Source organism: Elephas maximus, chromosome 4 (genome assembly GCF_024166365.1).
Source record: "Elephas maximus indicus isolate mEleMax1 chromosome 4, mEleMax1 primary haplotype, whole genome shotgun sequence".
Lineage (NCBI taxonomy): Eukaryota > Metazoa > Chordata > Mammalia > Proboscidea > Elephantidae > Elephas > Elephas maximus.
In genome coordinates this window covers 140,260,454-140,285,387 of record NC_064822.1, presented here as the reverse complement: position 1 = coordinate 140,285,387, position 24,934 = coordinate 140,260,454, and the positions used below count along the sequence as shown (strand labels likewise).

General features: G+C 36.5%; 1 protein-coding gene across 13 annotated transcripts in view; it reads right to left on the bottom strand.

Moving 5' to 3' along the window:
- The window catches only part of NAV3 (neuron navigator 3), a 937,562-nt gene that overhangs the window by 168,208 nt on the left and 744,420 nt on the right, over window positions 1-24,934 (bottom strand). For all 13 annotated transcript variants that reach the window (XR_007517283.1, XM_049883940.1, XM_049883939.1 and 10 more), the window contains 2 exons: window positions 19,901-20,009; window positions 18,799-19,182 (listed from right to left, as the gene is read on the bottom strand). Coding sequence is in view for 12 of the 13 variants with exons in the window: in XM_049883940.1 (XP_049739897.1) it covers window positions 18,799-19,182; window positions 19,901-20,009 (493 nt within the window). In the remaining variant the exon portion in view is untranslated. The remainder of the gene's footprint in view (window positions 1-18,798; window positions 19,183-19,900; window positions 20,010-24,934) is intronic.

The window sequence follows — 24,934 nt, the reverse complement described above, 5'->3', positions numbered from 1 at the left end:
GTATTTAAAGCTCTTAACATATTGATATAGTAAAAAAAAAAAAAAATAAGAGTCTATAAATAGTAGCTATTTATATTCATGATGTCTCTCCCACACTTACTGAGAATTTTATGCAAGACTTGTATAGACAAAAGAATAACACTAAATTTTACTGTATTATCCTTAGAAAGTACTCTACATGGTTAATTTTCTTGACACCTGAAGAACTTAAACTCCCCCCACCCCCGAATTTAAAAAACAAAAGGAGGATTTTGGCTCTAAAATATGTTAAACATGGATGTGTTCTTTTAAAGAGGGAATACCAAAAAAAAAAAAAAAACAACTAGATAATAATTTAACTTTTTCTTATGATAAATTCATGGCTATGAGCATCAGTTACTGTACTGTGTATAGGAATACTCAGTGGGATAATTGACAAGTGAAGAGCCAACCATTTGTCCTTCATATTTTTTAATTTTTCAGCAGCTACTTTTTTCTGTTGTCAATGTTTCGATGTTTGTCCTTGCTTCCAATTTCTTATCTTATTTTCCACAGTTATCAGCCAGTGTTCCAGAATGTCTTTATTGCCTCTTTTTTTGAAGGTGGAGCAGTTTTGAAGGTGAAAATTTCTTATAAAGTAAAAAGGTTTAGTGGCAAATATTTTCCTCATTCATTTTTTTGGAATTACGTTTTAAAAAGTCAGAGTGGTAGAAATCTTCTCTCATGATCTTTTTCCCCCCTCTACTTTTTTAAATCCTTAAGCCTAACCTAACTCTGGGAGAAGTTATAACAATGTCTACATTTTGTGTTATATATATTATTTTTTTTTATATTATTAGTCTGAACAAAAGTATTTAGCAAAGTGTTTTTTATATAATTTAGGATCAGTAAGTATATACATTAAATGTTTGTTCAATTGAATTTAGAAGGCTGCCATATTGTAGGAAGAAACAATCATAGAAGGTCTCATCTCATCATCTAAACAAGAGTTAAGAGGGACAATCACAGCTGTTAGAATCAGAAAATCATCTTTCAGCTGTGTACATAAAAGTAAGTTCTATAGACAAAGGCCAACTGCTTTGAAAACCTCATTTTCAGGAGGAAAAAAATCATACATTTAATATTTCAGTGAATTAAAAAATACTGATTTTTCAGAAAGTATATCAAAGCATTTCAAAGTTGAAGTCATCCATTATTTCATTCTACTTGGATAAACAAGCTACATCTATGAAAGCAACAGTCAAGAAACCAAACAACATATCTCACTCAACAAATCTGCTTCAAAAAATGCTGTAAAGTTTTCAAATGCAAAGATGTTATTTGATGACAAAGGTAAGTCTGCCCTAAGCCATGGATTCTTCTTTTTAAATAATATTTTACTGTGTTTTCAATGAAAGTTTACACAGCAAACTAAGATTCTCATTTAACATAGAGAAAGTCTCTATTGACTTAGACGCCCATTTAACAATTTCTACACAATTTTTTCAGTGACATTGGTTAAATTTTTTACAGCGTGTCCATGTTTCATTTCCATTTGGGTAGTTCTATTTCCAGTAATCTAGTTTTCCTGCCCCCTTGCCTTCTCATCTTTGCTTTAGAGTAAATGTCCTTTCAACTGCTTCATATGCATGTGAAAGTTGGATAGTGAAAATGGAAGACAGAAGGATTCCTGCATTCAAACAGTGGTGTAGGTGAAGAATATTACCAGAAAAACAAACAAATCAGTCTTAGAAAAAATACAACCAGAATGCTCCTCAAAAGTGACTCCTGCTCTCTAACTTTAGACGCATTATTAGAGAAGACCAATTGCTGTAAAAGGACATCATGTTTTGTAAAGTAGAGGGCCAAAGGAAATGAGGGAAATCCTCAATGAGATGCACTGACTCAATAGCTTCGACAATGGACTTAAACACACCAATGATTATGAAGATGGCACAGGATCAAGCAACGTCTAATTCGGTTATGCATGAGGTTGCCACGAATCAGAGCAGATTCAAAAGCAACTAAGAATATTTCAAAGAATGTTAACTTTTGTTTGGCTCTCCATTTTTCCAGGTTAAATAAATTTACAATAGCTATTAAATGGGGCAAAAAATCTTAAGTATATCACTCCTTGCTTTACAGATGTGCCCTTATCTGAATGTTGGTATGGCATTTTCATAATAGAGCCATGAGTTTGTTACATGAAAAATAACATACATGTATGTTATGGATTGAATTGTGTCCCTCATATAAATGTGTATTGTAAATCCTAACTTCTATACCTGTGGTTATAATCCCACTTGGGAATGAGTTGTCTCTTATGTTAATGAGGAAGGATTAGTGTAGGGTGTGTTTTAAGTCAATCTCTTTTGAGATATAAAAGAGATTAAACAAGCAAGCAAGGGTAGCAGAGATGGGCTAAGAGAGATGTCAAGCCAAATGGAGATCTCCAAGGAACCAGGAAACAGAAGCTGAAGAGACAAGAAAATTGCCGCAGTGCCAAAAAAGAGAGAACGTCTTCCCCCACAGCCAGGGCCTGAATTTAGACTTCTAGGCTTGTAACTGTGAGAAAATAAATTTCTGTTTGTTAAAGCCACCTATTTATGGTGTTTTTGTTATAGGAGCACTAGATAACTAAGACAGAATTTGGTACCAAAAAATGGGAGTGCTACTCTAACAGAAACCTAAAATGTGGAAGTGTTGGTAAAATTATGGACTTCAAAGGCAATTCTGGTAAGGGCTCAGAAGGAAGTGGGGGAAAGCCACAGAGAAAGTCTCTACTGTCTTAGAGAATACATAGGGAGCCTGAAACAGAATGTTACTAGAAATGTGGATGTTAAACATGCTTCTGGTGAGGCTTTAAAAGGAAATGATGAACATGTGATAGGCAAAAGAAGGGTGATGCTTTTTGTGCAGCAGCAAAGAACGTTTGAATTATGTTCAAAGGTTTGGTGGAAGGTAGAACTTGCAGGTGATGAACTTGGATACTTGGCTGAGGAAATTTCTAAGCAAGATCTTAAAGGAGCTTCATGGTTTCTCCTTGCCACTTACAGTAAAAAAAAGAGGAAAGAGATGGACTTAAAAATGAACTGTGCAAAATAAAAACAGAACTTAAAACAAATTTGGAAAATTCTGTTATACGAACTAAGGCCACATGGCTACACAATCTTTTGTAAAGAGAATAAGCCTGCGACTGATGTATCTAACTGACTAACACAGCAGAAAACCCATCAGCTTAGACTGAAGGGGACACAGAAACAATGAAAGGAAAAAGTGCTGTCTGCCTCTTGGAATTCTATAGGCAGGGAACAGGACAAAGGAGCTACATCTGTTGTCCTCCCAAAAAAGTAAGAGACCATCCCTGGAGCAACTCAGAGATCAGCAGAACTGTTAGAAAGAGCACAGGAAGTAGGGCTTTCTCAGTTTCAAAGGGTGGGGCCAGGGTCTACTGGATCTTAATGGGTGGGGCCACAGCTTCCTAGCTTTCAAAGAGTTATATCTGTGCCAACTTGATTCCGGAGTGTGGGGCTGCCATTAAGGTATGCTAGGGGGATGGTGCTTACACTCAAGGCTGAGGGGACAGGGCTGCCATGCCCAAGGGACAGAAGAATGGGGCCTGCTGGGGCTGAGGAGGTGGAATCACCACTCACATGGATTAGGAGAATGGGGCCACCCAAAGCCAACATTGCAAGATTGCCACCCAAATGGGCTTGGAAGGTGGAGCTAAAGCCCAGGGCTGAGGGGCCTCCACTCAGAATTCAGAGGATGTGACCAACATCCAGGGTCTGGAGGGCAGGGCGACTGCCTAGATGTTCTCATAGAACAGAGGATTATTTTCAAGATTTAGGGGCTAATGTAGTTTGTTCTGCTGGGTTTGGATTTGTGTGGTGCCCATTATTCCTTCCTTCCCTTCAATTTCTCCCATTTATAATGGAAATGTTTACCTTGTGCCTGTTCCATCATTGTACTTTGGAACCTGATAATGTGTATTCTAGATTTCACAGGTTCACAGATGTAGAGGAATTTTGACCCAGGATGAAATATGCCTAACATCTCACCCACATTTGATTTACATGATTGAGAAAATGAGATTTTGAACTTGCAGTTAATCGAAGACTTTTGGGATGCTGGCAAGGGTGAATGTGTTTTGCATGTGTGAAGAACATAAATTTCGGGAGGTCAAAGGGTAGAATATTATGGATTGAACACCCCCCAAAAATATGTGTTGTAAATCGTAACTTCTACACCATGGTTCTTCTCTTCCTTTTGGAACGAGTTGTCTGTTAAGTTAATGAGGCAAGATTAGTGTGGCATGTGTCTTGAGTAAATACCTTTTGAGATATAAAAGAAATCAAACAAGCAAGTGCGAGAAGCAAAGATGGGGTAAGAGAGATTCCAAGCCATATGTAGATTTCCAAGGAACCAAGAAACAGGCCCAACAAAGAAAGAAAGCCTTCCCTTGGAGCTGGTGTGCTGAACTCAGACATTTAGCCTTCTAAACTGTGAGAAAATAAATTTCTGTTTGTTAAAGCCACCCCTATTTGATATTTCTACTACAGCAGCACTAGAAAACTAAGACTTTGTATGATATAAAACACCAAAAAAATAAATAAATAAATAAAACTTGTTACATCAACTCATAAGACAAATTCCTAATTTATTTTTTTCTAGAAAATTCTTCTTTTTGTTCTTTCTCAAAAATTCAAAAGAACACGAATTTCATAATTTCTCTACAAAAATTAAGCTACAGTGTAGGAACTATAAACATTAGGGGATTGTTTTAAAAGAATAATGTAAATTTTCAAAGAAAAGTTTTCCCAATAGTGTTCTATGCTCAGCAATTAATCTGAGAGCTGGATTATATGAAAAAAAATGCAGCATCAGAATTGGAGGAAGACTCATTGACAGACTATGAAATGCAGATGTCACAATTTTGCTTACTAAAAGCGGACTTGAAGCACATGCTGATGAAGATCAAAGACTAAAGCTTTCAGTATGGATTACACCTCAACAAAAAGAAAACAAAAATCCTCAAGACTGGACCAATAAGCAACATCATGACAGAGAAAACACTGATTTGTCAAGTATTTCATTTTACTTGGGTCCACAATCAATGCCCATGGAAGCAGCAGTCATGAAACCAAATGATGTATATTGCATTGGACAAATCTGCTGCAAAGGACCTCTTTAAAGTGTTAAAAAACAAAGGATATCATTTTGAGGACTAAGATGTGCTTGACCCAAGCCATGTGTCTTAGTTATCTAGTACTGCTATAACAGAAATACCACAAATGGATGGCTTTAAAAAAGAGAAATTTATTGTCTCACAGTTCAGTAGGCTAGAAGTCTGAATTCAGGGCACTGGCTCCAGACGAAGGCTTTCTTTCCCTGTTGGTTCTGGGGGAAGGTTCTTGTTATCAATCTTCCCCTGGTCTAGGAGCTTCTCTGTACAGGAACCCTGGGTCCAAAAGACACCCTCTGCTCCAGGGACTGTTTTCTTGGTGGTATGTGGTCCCCATGTCTCTCTGCTCGCTTCTCTTTAATATATCTCAAAAAAGATTGGCTTAAGATATAACCTAATCTTGTAGATTGCATGCTGCCTCGTTAACATAACTGCCCCTAATTCTAACTCATTAACATCACAGAGGTAGGACTTACAACACATAGGATAATAATATCAGATGACAAAATGGTGGACAATCACATAATACTGAGAATCATGGCATAGCCAGATATATTGGGAGGACACAGTTCAATCCATGCCAACATGATATTTTCAATTGCCTCATACACATATGAAAGCTGACCAATGGATAAGGAAGACAGAAGAAGAATTAATGCAATTGAATTATGGTGCTGGCGAAGAATATCGAATATACCATAGATGGCCAGAAAAATGAACAAATCTGTCTTGGAAGTAGAACCAGAATGCTCTTTAGAAGCAATGATGGCGAGATTTTGTCTCAGGTACTTTGGACATGTTATCAGGAAGGATCAGTCCCTGTGGAAGGGTATCATCCTTGGTAGAGTGTTGTCATGGATTGTATTGCATCCCCTAAAAATATCTGTTAACTTGGCTAGGTCATGATTCCCAGAATTGTATGATTGCCTACCATTTTGTCATCAGATGTGATTTCCCTATGCATTGTAAGTCCTATATCTATGATGTAATGAGATAGATTAACGGCAGTTATATTGATGAGATCTACAAGATTAGATAGTGTCTGAAGCCAATCTCTTTTGAGATATAAAAGAAGTAACCAGAGAGATATGGGGACCTCATACCACCAAGAAAGAAGAAAGCAGTGCTGGAAGCAGAGCATGTCCTTTGGACCTGGGATTCCTGCACAGAGAAGCTCCTAGTCCAGGGGAAGATTGATGAGAAGGACCTTCCTCCAGAGCCAACAGAGAGAAAGCCTTCCCTGGAGGTGAAGCCCTGAATTTGAACTTGTAGGCTACTAGACTGTGAGAGAATAAGTTTCCTTTTGTTAAAGCCATCCACTTGTGGTAGTTCTGTTAGAGCAGTACTAGGTAACCAAGACAAGTGTCAATGAAAAAGAGGAAGACCCTCAATGCAATGAATTGACATAGTGGCTGCAACAATGGGCTCAAATATAGTAGCGATTGTGAGGATACTGCAGGAATGGGCAGTGTTTCGTTTTCTTGTACATAGGGTTCGTATGAGTCAGAACAGACTTTTCAGCACCTAACAAAAACAACAATAGTGCTACATCCTAAATTTCAAAACTATCAGCCAATGTGAGTTTGAGAGGAAGTGATATTCACAGAGACGACTGTTAAAAACGAAGTTACAAAGGAAACTTACAGAGGTTATTGATCAAAAAAAATTTTTTTTTAAATATTTTGTTAATAATTTCTTTCATTTTCTTTAATGTTTTACCACATAGGTATGTAACATTCAACATACATTGCTTAGCATCATGTGGTTTTGAACTTTATATACATTGAATCACGGTACATGTATATTTTGGGGACTTTCTGCTTTTATTCAAAATTATATTTTTATAAATCACCTATAATCATGTTTGTAGTTGTATCATTCATTCTGAAGTTGCATTGTTTCATTTTATGAACACATTATATTTTATTAATCTATTTGCCTACTGTGGACTTTTGAGCTGTTTTTAGTCTTTTTGCTGTTACAAAAAATGCTGATATGAACATTTACATCCATGTCTCCTTGTGTTCATAGGCATGACCTTTTATAACATCTGTATTTACAAAGCTAATCACTGGGTCATAAGAGAGACACACATTCAACTTTACTAGGCAATGCCAAATCGTTTTCACAATGGTTATACAAATTTACATTCCCGTACTTCTCTGAATAAAAATTCTCATTATTTCAGAATGCTGTCAATATTTGGTAACGTTACCAAATATTCAGTAGCATTAAACTGATAAACGTGAAACAATCTCTAATTTTGGTTTAATTTACAAGTTCCTGATTACCAAGCTGGAGGACTACATTTTTTTAAAATTTTTTATAGGTCATCTATGCATTATCTGTGAAATGTTTGCTCTTGCTTTTTTCATTTTTCTGTTGGATTCAGTTTGTTTGTTTGTTTTCTTTCCTCACCAATACTCTAATCCTTTGTCAGTTATACATGTTGCATATGTCTGTGGCTTGTATGGGCTGTCATCCCGACACTTTTCTCTTACTCATTTTTGTGTAAAATTAATCCTGACGGATGAGGAATAAGCTTCATTTAGGTAGTTTTTCTAATTTCACACAGCAGCAGCTTCTGTTACTTTTGTGTGGTGTTTATAAACGTGTTAACTTGCTTTCCGAGGTTTTCAGGCTCTCTTCCCCTCTCTTACTTTTATCTGGACCTTCTCTACCTTTGTCTCTCTTGCTGTGATCTTGTTCAATTTTGATCCTACTCCCAGAAGTTTTCTGTCAGTGCAGGGCCTTGTCTCAAAAGACAGCTGTGGCTGGGCAGCTTAATGAGTTCATAGAGGCTACACTGCTTAAGCCCTTTCTGATGAACATAGGTCCCTCACGCTCATTGGCCAGTTGAGTGGTCAAAATCCCTCCTAGCTCTAGCGACTGTTTTTAAATAGATTCAGTATGTTTTCAAGTCAGTTTCTGTGGGCTACTTTGGGATTCTCCTATTCTCAGATGCCCCATTGTTTCCCTCTGTTTCTTCTTACACATAAGCTGATACCACGCAGGTCTTTTGGCTGCTGATTTGTCCCCAGTTGCTTATACTTGGTGTTTGAGAGGATATCTTGTGACTGTATGTTTTGTAAATAACAATCATGGGTTTTTGATTTTGCTACCTAGTTGTTCTATCTGCTTTACATGGGAATTTGGAAAGATTCAAAATTTGTTCCCACTATATCCTTTGTCTTCTTAGAGTTCTTGTTTTTTGTATTCAATATAACATATCAGCTGTTGTATATCCCAAAAGCTAATTTTTAATCATATGCACACATATAGCATCTAAAAGCTGCTTTTTATTCCCCCCTATCAAAGGAACTCAGCCTAGCATCTTCCTTTAGATGAGGACAGAGCTATAATATTGAAAACGGTCCCGTAGGTCAAATGTCCTAGCAAAGAAAACTGCGCCAATAACGAATAACTACTACAAACCACTGCTATGTTTATTTGTAGATAATGAAGCTCCTAGGATTGACACATGTACATATAAACATATAGGTAATATCACAGGGTCTTTATGACACTGTTGTTAAGAATGTAGACTCTGATGCCAGAGTGCTTAAGTTCAAGTTCTAGTGTTGCTACGTAGATGTGTGCACTTGAACAAATCACTTAAATTAGTTCTGCCTCAGTTGCTTTATCTATAAAATGGAGATAGTAAAGATACTTATTAGGATTGTGATGAGGAAAAAAAAAATGAGTTAGTATATGAATATGCTTAGAATTGAGTCCCCAGTTGGTCCAAACAGCACTCAACTGCTAACTAAAAGGTTGGAGGCTTGAGTCCACCCAGAGGTTTGCCTCAGAAGAAAGGCCTGGCCATCTACTTCTGCGAATCAATCATTGAAAACCCTACAGAGCACAATTCTGCTCTGCACACATGGTGTCATCGTGAGTCAGAATTAACTTGATAGCAACAGGTTGGTTGGTTGGTTGGTTGGTTGGTATGCATACAACATTGCCTAGCACATAGTAACTGTTGTATAAATGTTGGCTAGTATTATCAGTAATTTTTCCATCATTCAACATTCACTGAAAATAACTCCCATGACTTGGATACAAAATTAATAGAAGTTCTAATTAAGGACTTGCATATAAAATTAATAAAGTCCTAATTAAGATTAAGACTCTCTGTGATTCACAAGGGAGATCCTTTTTAACCCAGTTCAGACAACTTTGCCTTTTCCTCTATTCAGCATGCTTCAATCACAAAGTTTACTAAAGGAGAATGGAAAGAAGACCATGAAAGCAGCAGGAGTGAAATATTTCCCTTTCTTTTTTCATTTCACTCCTCAAATTTCTTAAATTACTTTGTGTTTAGGTTATGTGGCTTAAAGTAGAATTTTAGGTTACATTCTTGGCTGAACTATTTATCACTGTTACATCTTCAGATAACTTCACATTCTACCCAATTAAAATATATTACTTTCCTCCCAATTTTCAATGGTGTTACTTTTTTTTGGCTTCATAAACAGGTTTTTTCAAAGAGGCTTATTATAAGTAAGAGGCCTTTCTCTGACTAATTCCTAATTACTGACAGATTGACATCCCAGGTGTTTAAAGTAATTTCAAAAAGAGAAAAAACAGATAAGCCATTATATGCTTCAAGAAATTCTGAATCCTTACAGTGCTTATTAACTAATTTTCGAAGTTCTACCTAGAGTGCATAAAAAAAAAAAAAAATGACTTTCCCAATTTATTCCATGACATTCCTTGTGGTTACATAAGAAAAAAAAATCCTAAATTAAACATCTTCTTCCATTAGAATATCTTTTGAGCCTTTTGTCCCTTTAATCAGTAAAAAGGGGGAATAGGAAGTTAACTTCCTGGTTCAATTTTCATAACGTGTAGCACAGACCTTTCTATGCCCTTTTTTTCTTAAAGAAAACATTACAAATTATAATTCTCTAGGGATGCCTCTAGTCCTCTCTTCTTCCCATGTTTTAATCCTAGGCTGAAATATTGGGCTGCCTTCTACCAAACTCTGAGCATTAGTGAGTTGAAATGGACTGGTATTGGCCATTCGGAATCAGACAATTATAAGGTTTACTATGCCAGGAATGGCAAACTGAAGAGGAATTGCACCCCATTCATTGTCAAAAAGAACACTGCAAGATCCATCCTGAAGTACAAAGTTGTCAGTGATAGAATAATATTCATACACCTGCAAGAAAGGCCAGTTATTACGATTATTATTCAAATTTATGCTCCAACCACTAATCCCAAAGATAAGGAAATTGAAGATTTTTATTAACTCCTAGGCACACTGCTACACTGTATCTCCTGGTCTCCTTGACAGCTAGATGTAGCAAAGTGGCTATTTGGAAGAAGAAAATGTGGGCAGAAGCATATACATATATTATGGATTGAATTGTGTCCCCCCAAAATGTGTGTCAACTGGGCTAGGCCATGATTCCTAGTATTGTGTGGTTGACCAACATTTTATGATCTGATGTGATTTTCCTATGCATTATAAATCCTAATCTCTGCCTGTGGTTAATGAGAAAAGGTTAGGTTATGTTAAAGAGGATTAGGGTGGGATACAAAGTGCTTACTAAGGTCACAGCCCTGATCTGATCTTAGTGGAGTTTCCCTGGGGTGTGGCCTGCATCAACTACATCTTACAAGAGATAACAGAAGAGAGAAGCAAGCAGAGAGTTGCAACCTCATGCCACCAAGAAAGAGGTGTCTGTAGCAGACTGTGTCCTTGGGACCCGGTGTCCTTGTGCTGAGAAGCTCCTAGACCAGGGAAAAATTGATGACAAGGATTTTCTGACAGAGAGAGAGAAAGCCTTCCCCTGGAGCTGGAGCCCTGAATTTGGACTTCTAGTCTCCAAGACTGTGAGAGAATACATCTCTGTTTGTTAAAGCCATCCACTTACGGTATTTCTGTTATAGCAGCACTAGACAACAAAGACAGTATACATACAAAACATTCTCACACCATGGTAGTTTCTCTTTTTGCATCTGCCTGTTGAATTTCAATGGCCAAGGTGACATTGGAAACCATGCTGTATAACAGCAGAATCATAACCCACGTTAGTTTCTAGGTGACTAGGTGGTACACTTTTCCCAACTGAAGATCAGAAATACCAACAAGGATCCTATGTGAGTACGAAATACACTTCTTTGTGTTAAGCTACTGAGATTTTTAGATTTGTCTGTTACAGAACTTAACATTAACTAATATAGCTAGATTCCTGGAAAATACAAAATGCTTCTAAGTATATGTCTGCTTGTAATACGTACTATTATACGCAGAACTCGGTTGCTAAAAACATTGCCTTAAAAAAACTCTTTAAATAGAAATCAATAACAGAAAAAGCAGGGAAAAGAAATCAAACACTTGGAAGCCGAACAATACTCTGCTCAAAAAAGACTGGGTTATAGAAGACATTAAGGGTGGAATAAAGAAATTCATAGAATCCAGTGAGAATGAAAACACTTCCTATCAGAAACTTTGGGACATAGTGAAAGCAGTGCACAGTGGCCGATTTAGACCAATAAATACACACATACAAAAGGAAGAAACGGCAAATTCAAAGAAGTATCCCTACAACTTGAACAAATAGAAAGAGAGCAACAAAAGAAACCCACAGGCACCAGAAGAAAGCAAATAATAAAAATTAAAGCAGAATTAAATGAAATAGAGAACAGAAAAACAACTGAAAGAGTTAACAAGACCAAAAGCTGGTTCTTTGAAAAAATTAACAAAATTGATAAAGCATTGGCCAGAATGGCAAAAGAGAACCAGGATAGGAAGCAAATAGCCTGAATAAGAAACAAGATGGGCAATATCACAACAGACCCAACTGAAATTAAATGAATCATATCAGATTACTACGAAAAATTGTACTCTAACAAATCTGAAAACCTAGAAGAAATGGATGAATTTCTAGAAACACACAGCCTAGCTAAAATAACACAAACAGAGGTAGAAAAACTAAATAGACCCATAACAAAAGAAGAGATTGAAAAGGTAATTTAAAAAGCTCCCAACAAAAAAAAAGCCCTGCCCCGATGGCTACAGAGTTCTACCAAACTTTCAGAGAAGAGTTAACACCACTACAACTAAAGGTATTTTAGAGCATAGAAAAGGACGGAACACTCCCAAACTCATTCTAAGAAGCCAGCATATCCCTGATCCCAAAACCAGGTAAACACACCACAAAAAAAGAAAATTACAGACCTATATCCCTCATCAATGTAGATGCAAAAATCCTCAACAAAATTCTAGACAATAGAATTCAACAACATACCAAAAAAATAATTCACCGTGACCAAGTGAGATTCATACCAGGTATGCAGGGATGGTTCAATATTAGAAAAACAATTAATATAATCCATCATATAAATAAAAGACAAGACCACATGATTTTATCAATTGATGCAGAAAAGGCATTTGACAAAGTTCACCACCTATTCATGATAAAAATTCTCAACAAAATAGGAATAGAAGGAAAGTTTCTCAACATAATAAAGAGCATTTATACAAAGCCAACAGCCCACATCATCTGAAATAAAGCGAGAGTCTGAAAGCATTCCCTTTGAGATCAGGAACCAGAAAAGTATGCCCTTTGTCACCACTCCTATTTAACATTGTGCTGGAAGTCCTAGCCAGAGCAATTAGGCCAGATAAAGAAATAAAGGACATCCAGATTGGTAAGAAAGAAGTAAATGTATCTCCATTTACAGATGACATGATCTTATACACAGAAAACCCTAAAAAATCCTCAAGAAAACTACTGAAACTAATAGAAGAGTTCAGCAGAGTATTGGGATACAAGATAAACATACAAAAATCAGTTGGATTCTCCTACACCAACAAAAAGAACATTGAAAAGGAAATCACCAAATCAATACCATTTACAGTAGCCCCCAAGAAGATAAAATACTTAGGAATAAATCTTACCAGAGATGTAAAAGACTTATACAAAGAAAACTACAAGATACTACTGCAAGAAACCAAAAGTGACCTACATAAGTGGAAAAACATACCTTACTCATGGATAGGAAGACTTAACATTGTCAAAATGTCTATTCTACCAAATACCGTCTATAGATTCAATGCAATTCTGATCTAAATTCCAATGACATTTTTTAATGAGATGGAGAAACAAGTCACCAACTTCATATGGAAGGGCAAGAGACCCCTGATAAGTAAAGCATTACTGAAAAAGAAGAACAAAGTGGGAGGCCTCACTCTACCTGATTTTAGAAACTATTATACCACCACAGTAGTCAAAACAGCCTGGTACTGGTACAACAACAGATACATAGACCAATGGAACAGAACTGAGAACCCAGACCTACATCCATCCACATCTGAGCAGCTGATATTTGACAAAGGCCCCAAAACAGTTAAATGGGGAAAAGACAGTCTTTTTAACAAATGGTCCTGTCACAACTAGATATCCATCTGCAAAAAAATGAAACAAGACCCATACCTCACACCATGCACAAAAGCTAACTCAAAATGGCTCAAAGATCTAAACATAAAATCTAAAACGATAAAGATCATGGAAGAAAAAACAGGGACAATGTTAGGAGCCCTAATGCACAACATAAACAGCATACAAAACATTACTAAACATGCAGAAGAGAAACCAGATAACTGGGAGCTCCTAAAAATCAAACACCTATGTTCATCCAAAGACTTCACCAAAAGAATAAAAAGACCACCTACAGACTGGGAAAAAGTTTTTAGCTATGACATTTCCGATCAGCGTCTGATCTCTAAAATCTACATGATACTGTAAAAACTCAACTACAAAAAGACAAATAACCCAATTAAAAAATGGGCAAAGGATATGAACAGACACTTCAATAAAGAAGACATTCAGGCTGCTAACAGATACATGAGGAAATGCTCATGATCAACAGCCATTAGAGAAATGCAAATCAAAACTACAATGAGATTTCACCTCACTCCAACAAGTCTGGCATTAATCCAAGAAACATAAAATAATAAATGTTGGCGAGGTTGTAGAGAGACTGGAACACTTCTACACTGCTGGTGGGAATGTAAAATGATACAGCCACTTTGGAAATCGATTTGGTGCTTCCTTAAAAAACTAGAACTACCGTAAAAAAAAAAAAAACAAAAAAATTGTTTGTTTTTTTTTTTTGAACTACCATATGACCCAGCAATCCCACTCCTTGGAATATATCCTAGAGAAATAAGAGCCTTTACACAAACAGATATATGCACCCACGTTCACTGCAGCACTGCTTACAATAGCAAAAAGTTGGAAGCAAGCAAGGTGCCCATCAAGGATGAATGGATAAATAAATTATGGTATATTCGCAGAATGGAATACCATGCATTTATAAACAACAACGACGAATTCATGAAACATTTCATAACATGGAGAAATCTGGAAGACATTATGCTGAGTGAAATTAGTTGCAAAAGGACAAATATTGTATAAGGCCACTATTATAAGAACTCGAGAAATAGGTTAAACAGAGAAGAAAATATTCTTTGATTGTTACAAGAGTGGGGAGGGAGGTAGGGTGGAAGAGGGTTTTTCACTAATTAGATAGCAGATAAGTTTTCTCTTAGGAGAAGGGAAAGACAACACACAATACAGGAGAGGTCAACACAACTGTACTAAACCAAAAGCAAAGAAGTTTCCTAAATAAACTGAATGCTTCAAAGGCCAGTGTAGCAGGCGCGGGGGTTTAGGGACCATGGTTTCAGGGGACATCTGGGTCAATTGGCATAATAAAATCCATTAAGAAAACATTCTGCATCCCACTTTGGAGAGTAGAGTCTGGAGCAAAGAAGAATGAAAAACACCAAAGACAAGGTAATTATGAGCCTAAGAGACAGAAAGGGCCACATAAACCGGAGACTACATCAGTCTAAGACCAGATGATGCCTAGCCACAACCGACGACTGCCCTGACAGGGAACACAACAAAGAACCCCTGAGGGAGCAGGACAGCAGTGTGATGCAGACCCTAAATTCTCATAAAAAGACCAGACTTAATGGTCAGACTGAGACTAGGAGGATCCCGGAGGTCATGGTCCCCGGACGGTTTGTTAGCCCAAGACAGGAACCATTCCCAAAGCCAACTCTTCAGACAGGGATTGGACTGGAGTATGGGATGGAAAATGATACTGGTGAAGAACAAGCTTCTTGGATCAGGTAGACACATGAGAGTATGTTGGCATCTCCTGTCTGGAGGGGAGATGAGAGGGCAGAGGGGGCCAGAAGCTGCCCAAGTGGACATGAGGAGAGAGAGTGGAGGGAAGGAGTGTGCTGTGTCATTAGGAGGAGAGCAAGCAGGAGCGTATAGCAAGGTGTTTATAAATTTTTGTGTGAGAGACTGGCTCGATTGGTAACTTTCACTTAAAGCACAATAAAAATTAATTTAAAAAAACTAAGAAAATGTGTATATAAATGTACTCTCTTATATACATATGTGTGTGTGTATTACTATTCATTTATTGAGTAAATGAGAACCTACAAAAATAGGAAAACACTAGCATATGAGTCACTTGTGGTTAGGAACCTTATCTATATTGTTCACTGCTGAATACCCAGAGAATGTTCCTGACATACAGGATGAACTCAGAAAATACATCTTGAAAACAAATAAACAAATACACATACATACAGTAAAGCCTGTGGAAGTCAGAACCTTTACAAGGCGGAAACCTGTCAGAGAAGGAAAATTGAAATATTTTCCACTAAAACAATAGAAACGTGGTAAGACTGCACCCTGACAAAGGCAGAAATCTTTCAAGACCTGGAAGAACAAGGCAATCCCATCGAGTTCCAGCTCTCACAGGTTTCACTGTATATACTCCAGCTCATAATCCATTTTCTTTCTACTTTCTTTCCCCAGGAATCCTCATCCTTCCACAGTTTCTGCTATCTCCTTTATGAGATAATCTCTACATTATACTTCTACACTGGGCACTATTTTTGCTTTTTCAAAAAGCAGCCTTCATGTCTCCCTCTCTCCAGCTCTGCATTCCAATATTACACACATGCTTCCTCTCTACTTTCTTACCAAATAAATCAAATCTCTCTCTCTCTGCCAATTGTCTCTAATGGTCTTCTCATTTTCCTGTCTTCTGTCTTTATAATCTAGGCACTTTGTCTGAATACTTTGTCTCCCTTATGTGTTTATGAGCAGTACCTCCTTGTTTCTGTGAATTTTTCCTTTGCAGTGCCTCCCACAGCAATTTTTTCCCCCTCCTTCCATCCCCACCAATGCCATGCCTGTAATTCTGGCCTTATGAGCTTGGGCCTGGATGCTTACAACAGCGCCTGAAATTTACTCCACAGTGTCTTCCCATCTTGTGTGCTTCCCCTAAACTGGTCTTCCTAAAATCATCACTATTATCATTCTCTGCTCTATGAATATTAGGTAATCTTCTTTAAGTTAAAGTGCTTTCCATTGCTTATAGCACACAGTGTAAATTTCTTAGCATAGTGTTATTGAGACCAGTCACATAAAACCTTATCTCTCATATCTTATCTTTAAATCTCGGTTAAGGGGAAACTGAATTAATCTAATCAGATCCTGAAAATTATATTTTAGCCAAGTTTATTCATTGACTTATACCTTCCACAATATTTATAATTTGATTACAAATTTTATCTCTTTTAAAATATTTCCTCTTCTAGCTATCTAAATCAAGGAACATAAATCAAAAACTTCCCTATCTTATTCAGTCCTTTCTATTTAATGCTCAGATTTAGCATTTTCTCTGTATCTGAATTTGTAGCTTAATTTTTATCTATATGAACCTTTTGATATTACACATTGAATTGTGGAGGCTCCTGGACTTCAGATTTAAACTACTCCCTGGATATGCATCTTGTGTGTGTATATAATATATAGATAATTAAATATTCATCCAAATGTCTTTAAATAGTGAATATAAAAATGAATATACATATATGCACACATTTAAAGAGATAGAAAGAAAAGATAGGTGGAGGTAAAGAGGAGAGAGAATGGAGAGAACAGAGAAGAGAGTGAAGAAAACAGAGTTTGTATCTTAGAAACTCCTATGTTGCCATCCTGCTCCCTTAACTGGGTATTATCTCCTGGGCAATGTTAAACACAATGTATTAATAATGATCTCAAACACATACAACATTGATAAGGATAATCAATATGAATCATAAATTATTAGTATAAATGATAATACATGTAATGATAATGATGATGATGATAAATTTATTGAACTCTTAAACTATGCCAGTCTAAGTATAATTTTGCAGATTATTTCCTTCATTCCTGACAACTTCATGAAGATTCTGCAGTTATATCCTTATTACAGATGACAAAAAAGTTTGGGTAAGTTAAGCTCCCAGAGAATTCACAGGTAGGAAACGGTGGAGAGGGATTTAACTCAGACACTCTAACTTCAGGGCAACTCAATTTCCTCCTACCCTAATTAAACTTAATTCACTTCTCGAATTCTAAATCTGTCAAAAAACTCAGGTCCGGTGGATATCAAGAATGGACTGGTGAATATCAGAATATCATACCAGGACTATGGATCTGCTTAAAAGCTATTTTGAACATTTTTTACATCTTGTCACGAAGTCAAGCTTTTCATGAATGAGGTCAGGAAGAGCAACTCATATAGAAGAACAGGTTTTCTACACTGGTCCAACAGATGTATAAGGACAAGAAGTAGGTCAAAGCCTACACTGACATGAAAATTAAAAAGTTAATTGAGAAGTGTTACAAAATTTGGGTTGTGAAGTCAGACAGGTCTGAGTTTTAATGCAAGTGTAGCCTTTCCCTAGCATTTTGTGATTGGGGACATTTAACAGCAGATGCCTTATTTATAAGAGATATAAAAATATCCACTTCATATGGGTTATTAAGGGTGGGGTAGTTATATAAAATAATATCTTTAAAACATTTAACAGGAGTGTAATAGGTAATAGGGAGTGTTCAAAATGGTAATTACAATTATTAACAGAAGTAGTTTTAATAGAATATCTTATTGCTTCCATTGGGACTTGTCCTCTGATTTGATCAAAAGTTCCAAATTGCTAAAACACTCTAAGAGTTTTAGAACCACAATAATTTTGGGGGATGTAACAGGAAACAGAAGGAAAATAGGGCCTAAGATAAAAATATATGATACCACCTAAAAAAAAAATTTTTTTTTTAAGGAGAGTAGAGTAAATAGATTGAAACATACAACTGTAAAATGATTTTTCCTTCAAGTCAAATTGAAGGTGCATAGCTGAAAAATGCTAGAAAGTATTTATTCCTCAAAGCAGCTACAGGCAACTCTGACGAGCCAAATAAGAAAATGCAAACAGCTCAGCAACTCCTTCTGTCTCCTTCCCACATCCTTCCCTACAAAAATCTGTTATCAAAGAAGCCTGTGAAAAATGCTTTAAAATATATAGGCTTGGGGCATTTCTCTGAACTAACTATAGAAAAATGTAATGGCATATAAAGAAAAGAATTTATAGAAACTCTGGATATTCTACTTTTCATGAATGAGCAGAAGAGAAGGCCTGGAATAACCCAAGTAACCTCAGATTTCTCATATTTTCTAACGATTTAGTGAGCCAATCCACATGTTCTTTTCACAGCCAATGCATCCTAGTGGACCACTTCCAACTTTATATGATGCTGTTAGAGCCTAGGGCCACTCACCCACTATTGATGTCATCAGTCCTGAGGCTTTTCCCAAGGATATCACCATCACTCATATATCCACCCACATCAACTTCAGAAGACATGTCCAGGTCACTGCTTGCTTTCTCACTCATATCAATTTGTGACATGTTTCCCAGCCGAGAGACAGCAGCTCGACGGAGAGGCGTCGTATACATGAACCTAGAGGGATCCGTGTGGATGAATCGGCTGGTACTGCTGCGAGGGTAGCCAGCACCCAGGGAGGGTGCATCTCCTGCCTGAAGTCTAGGACAAGCCTGGCCCAACCTCCAGGTCATGGGAGTGGGTCGACTTGTCAAGCTGGGTATGGTCCTTCCATTCACTTCTGTCGTCACAGTGCTGTCAAATGTCGTTTCTAGAGTGCTATCAAATAAAATGGAGAAATTACTGTCCTGTGGTTTACCAGAGGGCACAGACCATGATTGCATAAAGACAGGAGAGGCTAGCGTTGAAAGTCATTTCTCAGAAGTATGTCATTTTCTTGAAAGCCAAATTGTATGTCTATTTCTAGATGCTAATCACCCTTGCAAATCTCAAAATGTGGGAAGGGACAGTCATTCTGTTTGTGTTTTGGTTGTTGGTTTTCGTTTTCAAAAGATAGGTTATCATTAATTTCAGATAAAACAAACTGTTATTTCACATTCTCAAAAAACTCTTAAAACTTAACCTATTGTGACCTTCTCATAAATATTCTAGAAGTTAGCAACAGTTATGTTCAGAAGTCTCCCTACCACCTCTACCAGGGGCATTTCAACTGTAACCTCTGCCAAGTTATCTAGGGAAGACAGAAAAATCTATTTCACTTCATAAAATTGCATACTACCGTGGTAGTTGCAGTGCCTAATTCAGTTTGAATGGGAAATTACATCTCAGAGGAGATGGGTAGGAGAAAAAAATAAAACCCTGAGGATTTCTGGAGAATTTTTAGTGTAAGGATAGTCACCAGTTGATTGCCATGCAAAATTGAAGTGCAAAATTAATAATGATAGAGAAATTCTTTCTCTTTCATTAATAGTCATTAAACTCTTGATTTCATTTTTCTTAATTTATTGGCCCAAAGATATGCAGAATTGAGAACAACCTGTGGCTTATCTGTGTCCCACGAAGACTGGACATAGTCTCTTCTAAATTCTGCCTCAAATCTGCTATGTTTTTAACTGTTCTCATTCTTCTTGTTTCAGGGTCTTCACCTAAAAAAAGCAGTGAATATATACAAATTTATAGGGTAATAAGTTTTTTATTCATAACATTTACTGTCTTCAGAATAATTATTTATATAGATAATATAAACTCCTCTTCTTACAAGTAAAAAGATGGGGGGAAATTCCAAATAACTATTATTACCTGAAAATTAAAATTCTTCTTCCTACAAATAAATGTGGAAGGAATCAAAACTACCACTAGCAATAATTTTGTATTGATTATTATACAATAGTTTATAGGTCTATGATCTTTATTGCTGCATAATTGGAGAGAGTCAATTGGAAATATACTATAGAGTTCTCCATGTTACTGAACTTAATTTAAAAAATCTGAAATTATTTTGATCCTAATTATTTCAATATTTATCCATTTCTAAGTATATTCACAGCAGTTGAGATAAACTCTTCTTTTGTAGCAAATATGTATTTGGACTCTGGGGAGTAAGAAAGTGGCTATTTTCTATAGAAACAATATGTTTCTAAATCTTTTATTTTATTAGACTCATGAATCAAGATTTACAACATCTGATGGCTTTATTTTTTAATAAAATAAAAAATTTATTCTCCACATTCTACAGAGAACCAAAACTCCCACACTGTGACACTAGAGTTCAAGTAAATTCCTAGGCATCTAAAGTTAAGGCTGTGTCTAACAGACATGAAACGAACAGTAGGACAAACGCTGGCCTTACAGAGCCATCACCTATCATTTGGGGACAAAAATGCCACTGAACCATTTTGTTTATGGTCATGTAATGACTCCTTGGCTAGCGGTCAATGGAAGCTGGTGAGGCTGGACAGTAATAAGACCATGGGAGGAGAGCAGAGGAAACACAGATTTTATTCTATTTACCCGGGTCTCAGGAGGATGTCCAATGATTGGAGGTTTTAATAAGAAAGAAAGAACAAAGAAGAAAAAGGAAGGAAGAAACTGGAATGGATGGATTAAGGGGAGGGACAGATAACAAAGAGGAGGGAAAAAATGGTAGGAAAGTGAGGAAAAGGGAAAGAAAAGAAAGGGAGGAAAAGAAAAAGGGAAGGAAAAGTAAAAAGAGAGAAAAAACCCAGCATATATTTAAAACGCTCTGAAAATTGCCACGTATACAAGTCAAGCTACATATCTATAATCTGTTTTGAGAATATAGGTAAATATTCAACCTGTTAATTTTCTTCCTTTGTGTTCATGCCAGATTTTTAATACATACACATGAAAACATTTCTCAGGAGAAGCAACAGTTTGTCTCCCTTTAACTTCTACTCAGAGGCCCTAGTTTTGGCCTCTGAAACCAACTGAACAACTGTGCACCATCCTTACCATGGTAAAAAAAAAAGTAGCCAATCAAATATTGGAAGACAATGACTACTAATTCCTTTATTATCTTTCTCAGCCAAACATTACTGTATTGCTTATTCCTTATCCTGGGTGGTTGCCAAAACAACCAGGTCTGCTGCTGGTCTGTCAACCTCTTCCTATTAACTTACAAACTTATTTGAACAATTAAAATATGCTTAATAATAACATTCTTATTTCAAACATAGAAAATGCTGAGAATTTTACTAAAGTAAATATATTTTTTAGAAATAAAAAAATATATTGTTTGCCTCAACACCCATAGTATAAACTTTTTGTGTGCCAATTCAAGTCATGCAACCGCTATCATTATAGATATTTCTTTAAATCTCTGATTGTTAATAATCCTTGAGACTTTGAACATCTTCTCCCTGGAAATTCTGCTCATCTTTCTCCTCATAAATATAATAAAATGTATTTGAGAAATGGCTAAAAAGAAGTCTGCCTTTCACTTCCATGTAATCTGGTAGAACGCTGAAGATAAAGGAGAGTTTTATAGGGAAAATCTTGAAGGGTAGGTAAAAAAAAAAAAAAAAAACAAGGAATATTATTTAAGTCAAAGGGGAGCAGAGGTGAAATTTTATTTAAACTTGGTCAAAACAACTATCTAGTGAAGAAGGAGATAAAATTGGAGAAGCCCTAAACCTAGGATTTAGTATATGAGAGAGCATATAGAATAGAAGCCTTAGATTCTAAAGGATGCTAAGGAAGAAGTCTTAGAGGGAGGAGCGTTAAGATGACCCTCTTTGGTGGTAGAAGAGACACGAGCCATTGACCTTATACAAGTTCTTAGAATATACCATTACATTTCTCCTACCCCTGATCTCTTGTCCTCTGGGAGAGCTTTTAAATTGTACTCATGCTGTAGCTCAAACCCTTGCCAACTGGCATACTACTGACACTGAATTATTTCCAGTACCTTTCCTTCACATTAACTTTTAAGAACATTGTCTGCATGTTCAGCCATTCGGTTTCGCTAAATATTTTTTCACATCTACTTCATCTCCTTTTAAATCCCTTGTTGCAATCCAATAGATGTCTTTAGATCATTGGATTCTTCCAGTTGAATCCTTTGTTCATACACCTTCCCTCATGTTTTAGAACCATGGCCTACCTCCCTCCTTTAATTTTCTCCTCATAGCATCCACACATGACAGTGCACCACCCATGACAATTAAACAAATGTTCCTTTTCCTCCGAAAACTTGAACAGAACACATTTACTGCTTCATCCATGTCATGAACAATAATAACCAACTAAAAATTTATTACACTAAATGTTTGCAATGAGGTACAAAAGGCAAGGTAAAACTGAATGAGTTTACAAAGATCCTAAGGATTTTACAGTCTGAAATGTCATGTAAATTTATATCCAAATGATATCTAAAGGCTTCTTTTTGGAGGGGAAACACAATTGAAAATGTTAAATATAAAACACAGATAAATTAAATGCCAAGTAACAAATGAAAGTTAGCAGAAGAATGCATCTGAAAATTTTATTTAATCACAAAAATATATCTCCTTTTACTCGTATAATCTCAAAGTCAATTATTATTCCTGTAAGAGGCTCCCTATGTGCCAGACACAATGGTAATAGTTTCCATGCATTTTCCACAACGGTATATGCTGAATTCACTTGAGTTTTTAACATGGTGCAGACTGCTTTCTCATTGCTTGTAAGGTCTCTATTGGTTGAGCACGAAATAACAGGCTCTGTTTGGTTCTTCTACATCATTACTTAGTGACAGATAAACCATTTAATCTGCCTGGTCCTGCTCCTACTTTTTAGGCCTTAGCCATTGTAATTAACATTACGCATTACACACTGTAATTAACACTGCCAGCACTGTCATCTTTTAATAGAAAATTAAATTACATATGTATGAACCTGGTTCACAAGAGAATTATGTCCTCCACACCATCCACATAACAAAAGTGTTATCTAAAGCAGAGCTGTCTGATTTGTTTTGAAAAATAACCCCAGTTTTGTAGAGGATCCCAACTATTTTTGGATGAAACCGTTTATCCAGATATGTGGGGGAACAATAGCAAAAATATGGCCAACAGCTTTTAAGTACTCTCCTAGGTTATATGTTATAGTAAAGCCTCTAGTCTGTCTGCATTATTAGGCTATCTCAGATTAACGAGTTGAACTTAAGGAGCCCTTCCTAAAAACTAACTTGGAAGAGGCCATTTTGAGTCAGAAGCAGAGCTGAGTCAAGCACGTGGCAGGGATCCTGATATTCCTGTGCGCCGTAGGCTTGGATATCTTCCCCAAACTTAACATGCATCATTGTGTTTAGGGAGTTGTGTTGGGATGCTTCATTATCCTGAGCTGTGGTTATTAGTATCAGAGCTATTTAAATAAACTCATCCCCTTCCTTTCTGACTTGCATTTTTAAATTCTGGCTTAAAGAGAGGAAAAAAAAATCCTCTTAAAGTGAATAATCACGTAACTCCAATAAGCAGATACTCAGTTTAAAACCCACGGCATACACAGATTTCAATTGAGAGGCTACCCTCTGACAGTAATGCTCAAGTTATTTATGCACAAAAAGGCATGTGTCATATCTACACCCACCCACAGCATGCTATAATTTAACAGAACAACTGACAAATACTGTCAGGGGACTGCGCTCTGTTCTTATCTTTGAAAATGCTTACATAAGAGGTACTTGGAACAAGATGAATTCCACTATTTTAAAGGCAAAAGATGAATATTATTTGATTCTACAGTTCCAGAGGATCAAGAGGCAAAAAAAAAAAGAAGAAAAAGATTCATAAGGATTAAGAGTCCCTCTCTTGCCTTTGTACCACATACAGCTCTTTAGGCGAAGCAGTTCATCATAGAAATCGCACAATGGTGAAGAAGTAAATCTTCAGTGGCTGAGCACCTGGTGCATTCAGATTCAGACTCACTATTCCAACAACTGTGGCAACATTACTCTTTTAAAGCCAAACTGACATGAAGAATTCAGCAATATCTGCCTCTGCTGTTTCTAAGCTTTCTCCTTCTAAAGCTGGTTCACTAAAAGATTCCAGAAAATCTCATAAGACACCACATAACAGGAGAGTCTACACAGAAAATAAACATTTAGCATCTGTCTTATGAATATGAAACAAAGAGATCCCTGGCCAGGTTTAAATCTTTTGAATTTATGGAGTCCTGTATGGAAATACACATGGACAGAAAATACGCTGTGGTCAATGGTTCAATCGTTACAGATTTTTGAAGAAGGAACTGTATGATGTAAACATGCTTTAGGCAAGTATTCGATTGAGAGATAACAAAATATATTGATTTTACCTACTTAGACAAGTGGTAAGGCTGACATGTAAAGTGTTATTTACAAAGCCACTTACTTCAGACATCTTCAAATCTTGTTCATTAAGACTATATCAGAAGTTACTACTGAGACTCATGTCATCAAAAGCCTAGTGTGTCAAGTAGAAAACAGATCATAGCTATCTCTATATTAGTTTAAATAGTTAAAGCGTACACACTCAAGAGCATTTTTTGTCAAGCATCCTCCTTCCCCCCAAAAAAGTAAGTAAAGCTTGCG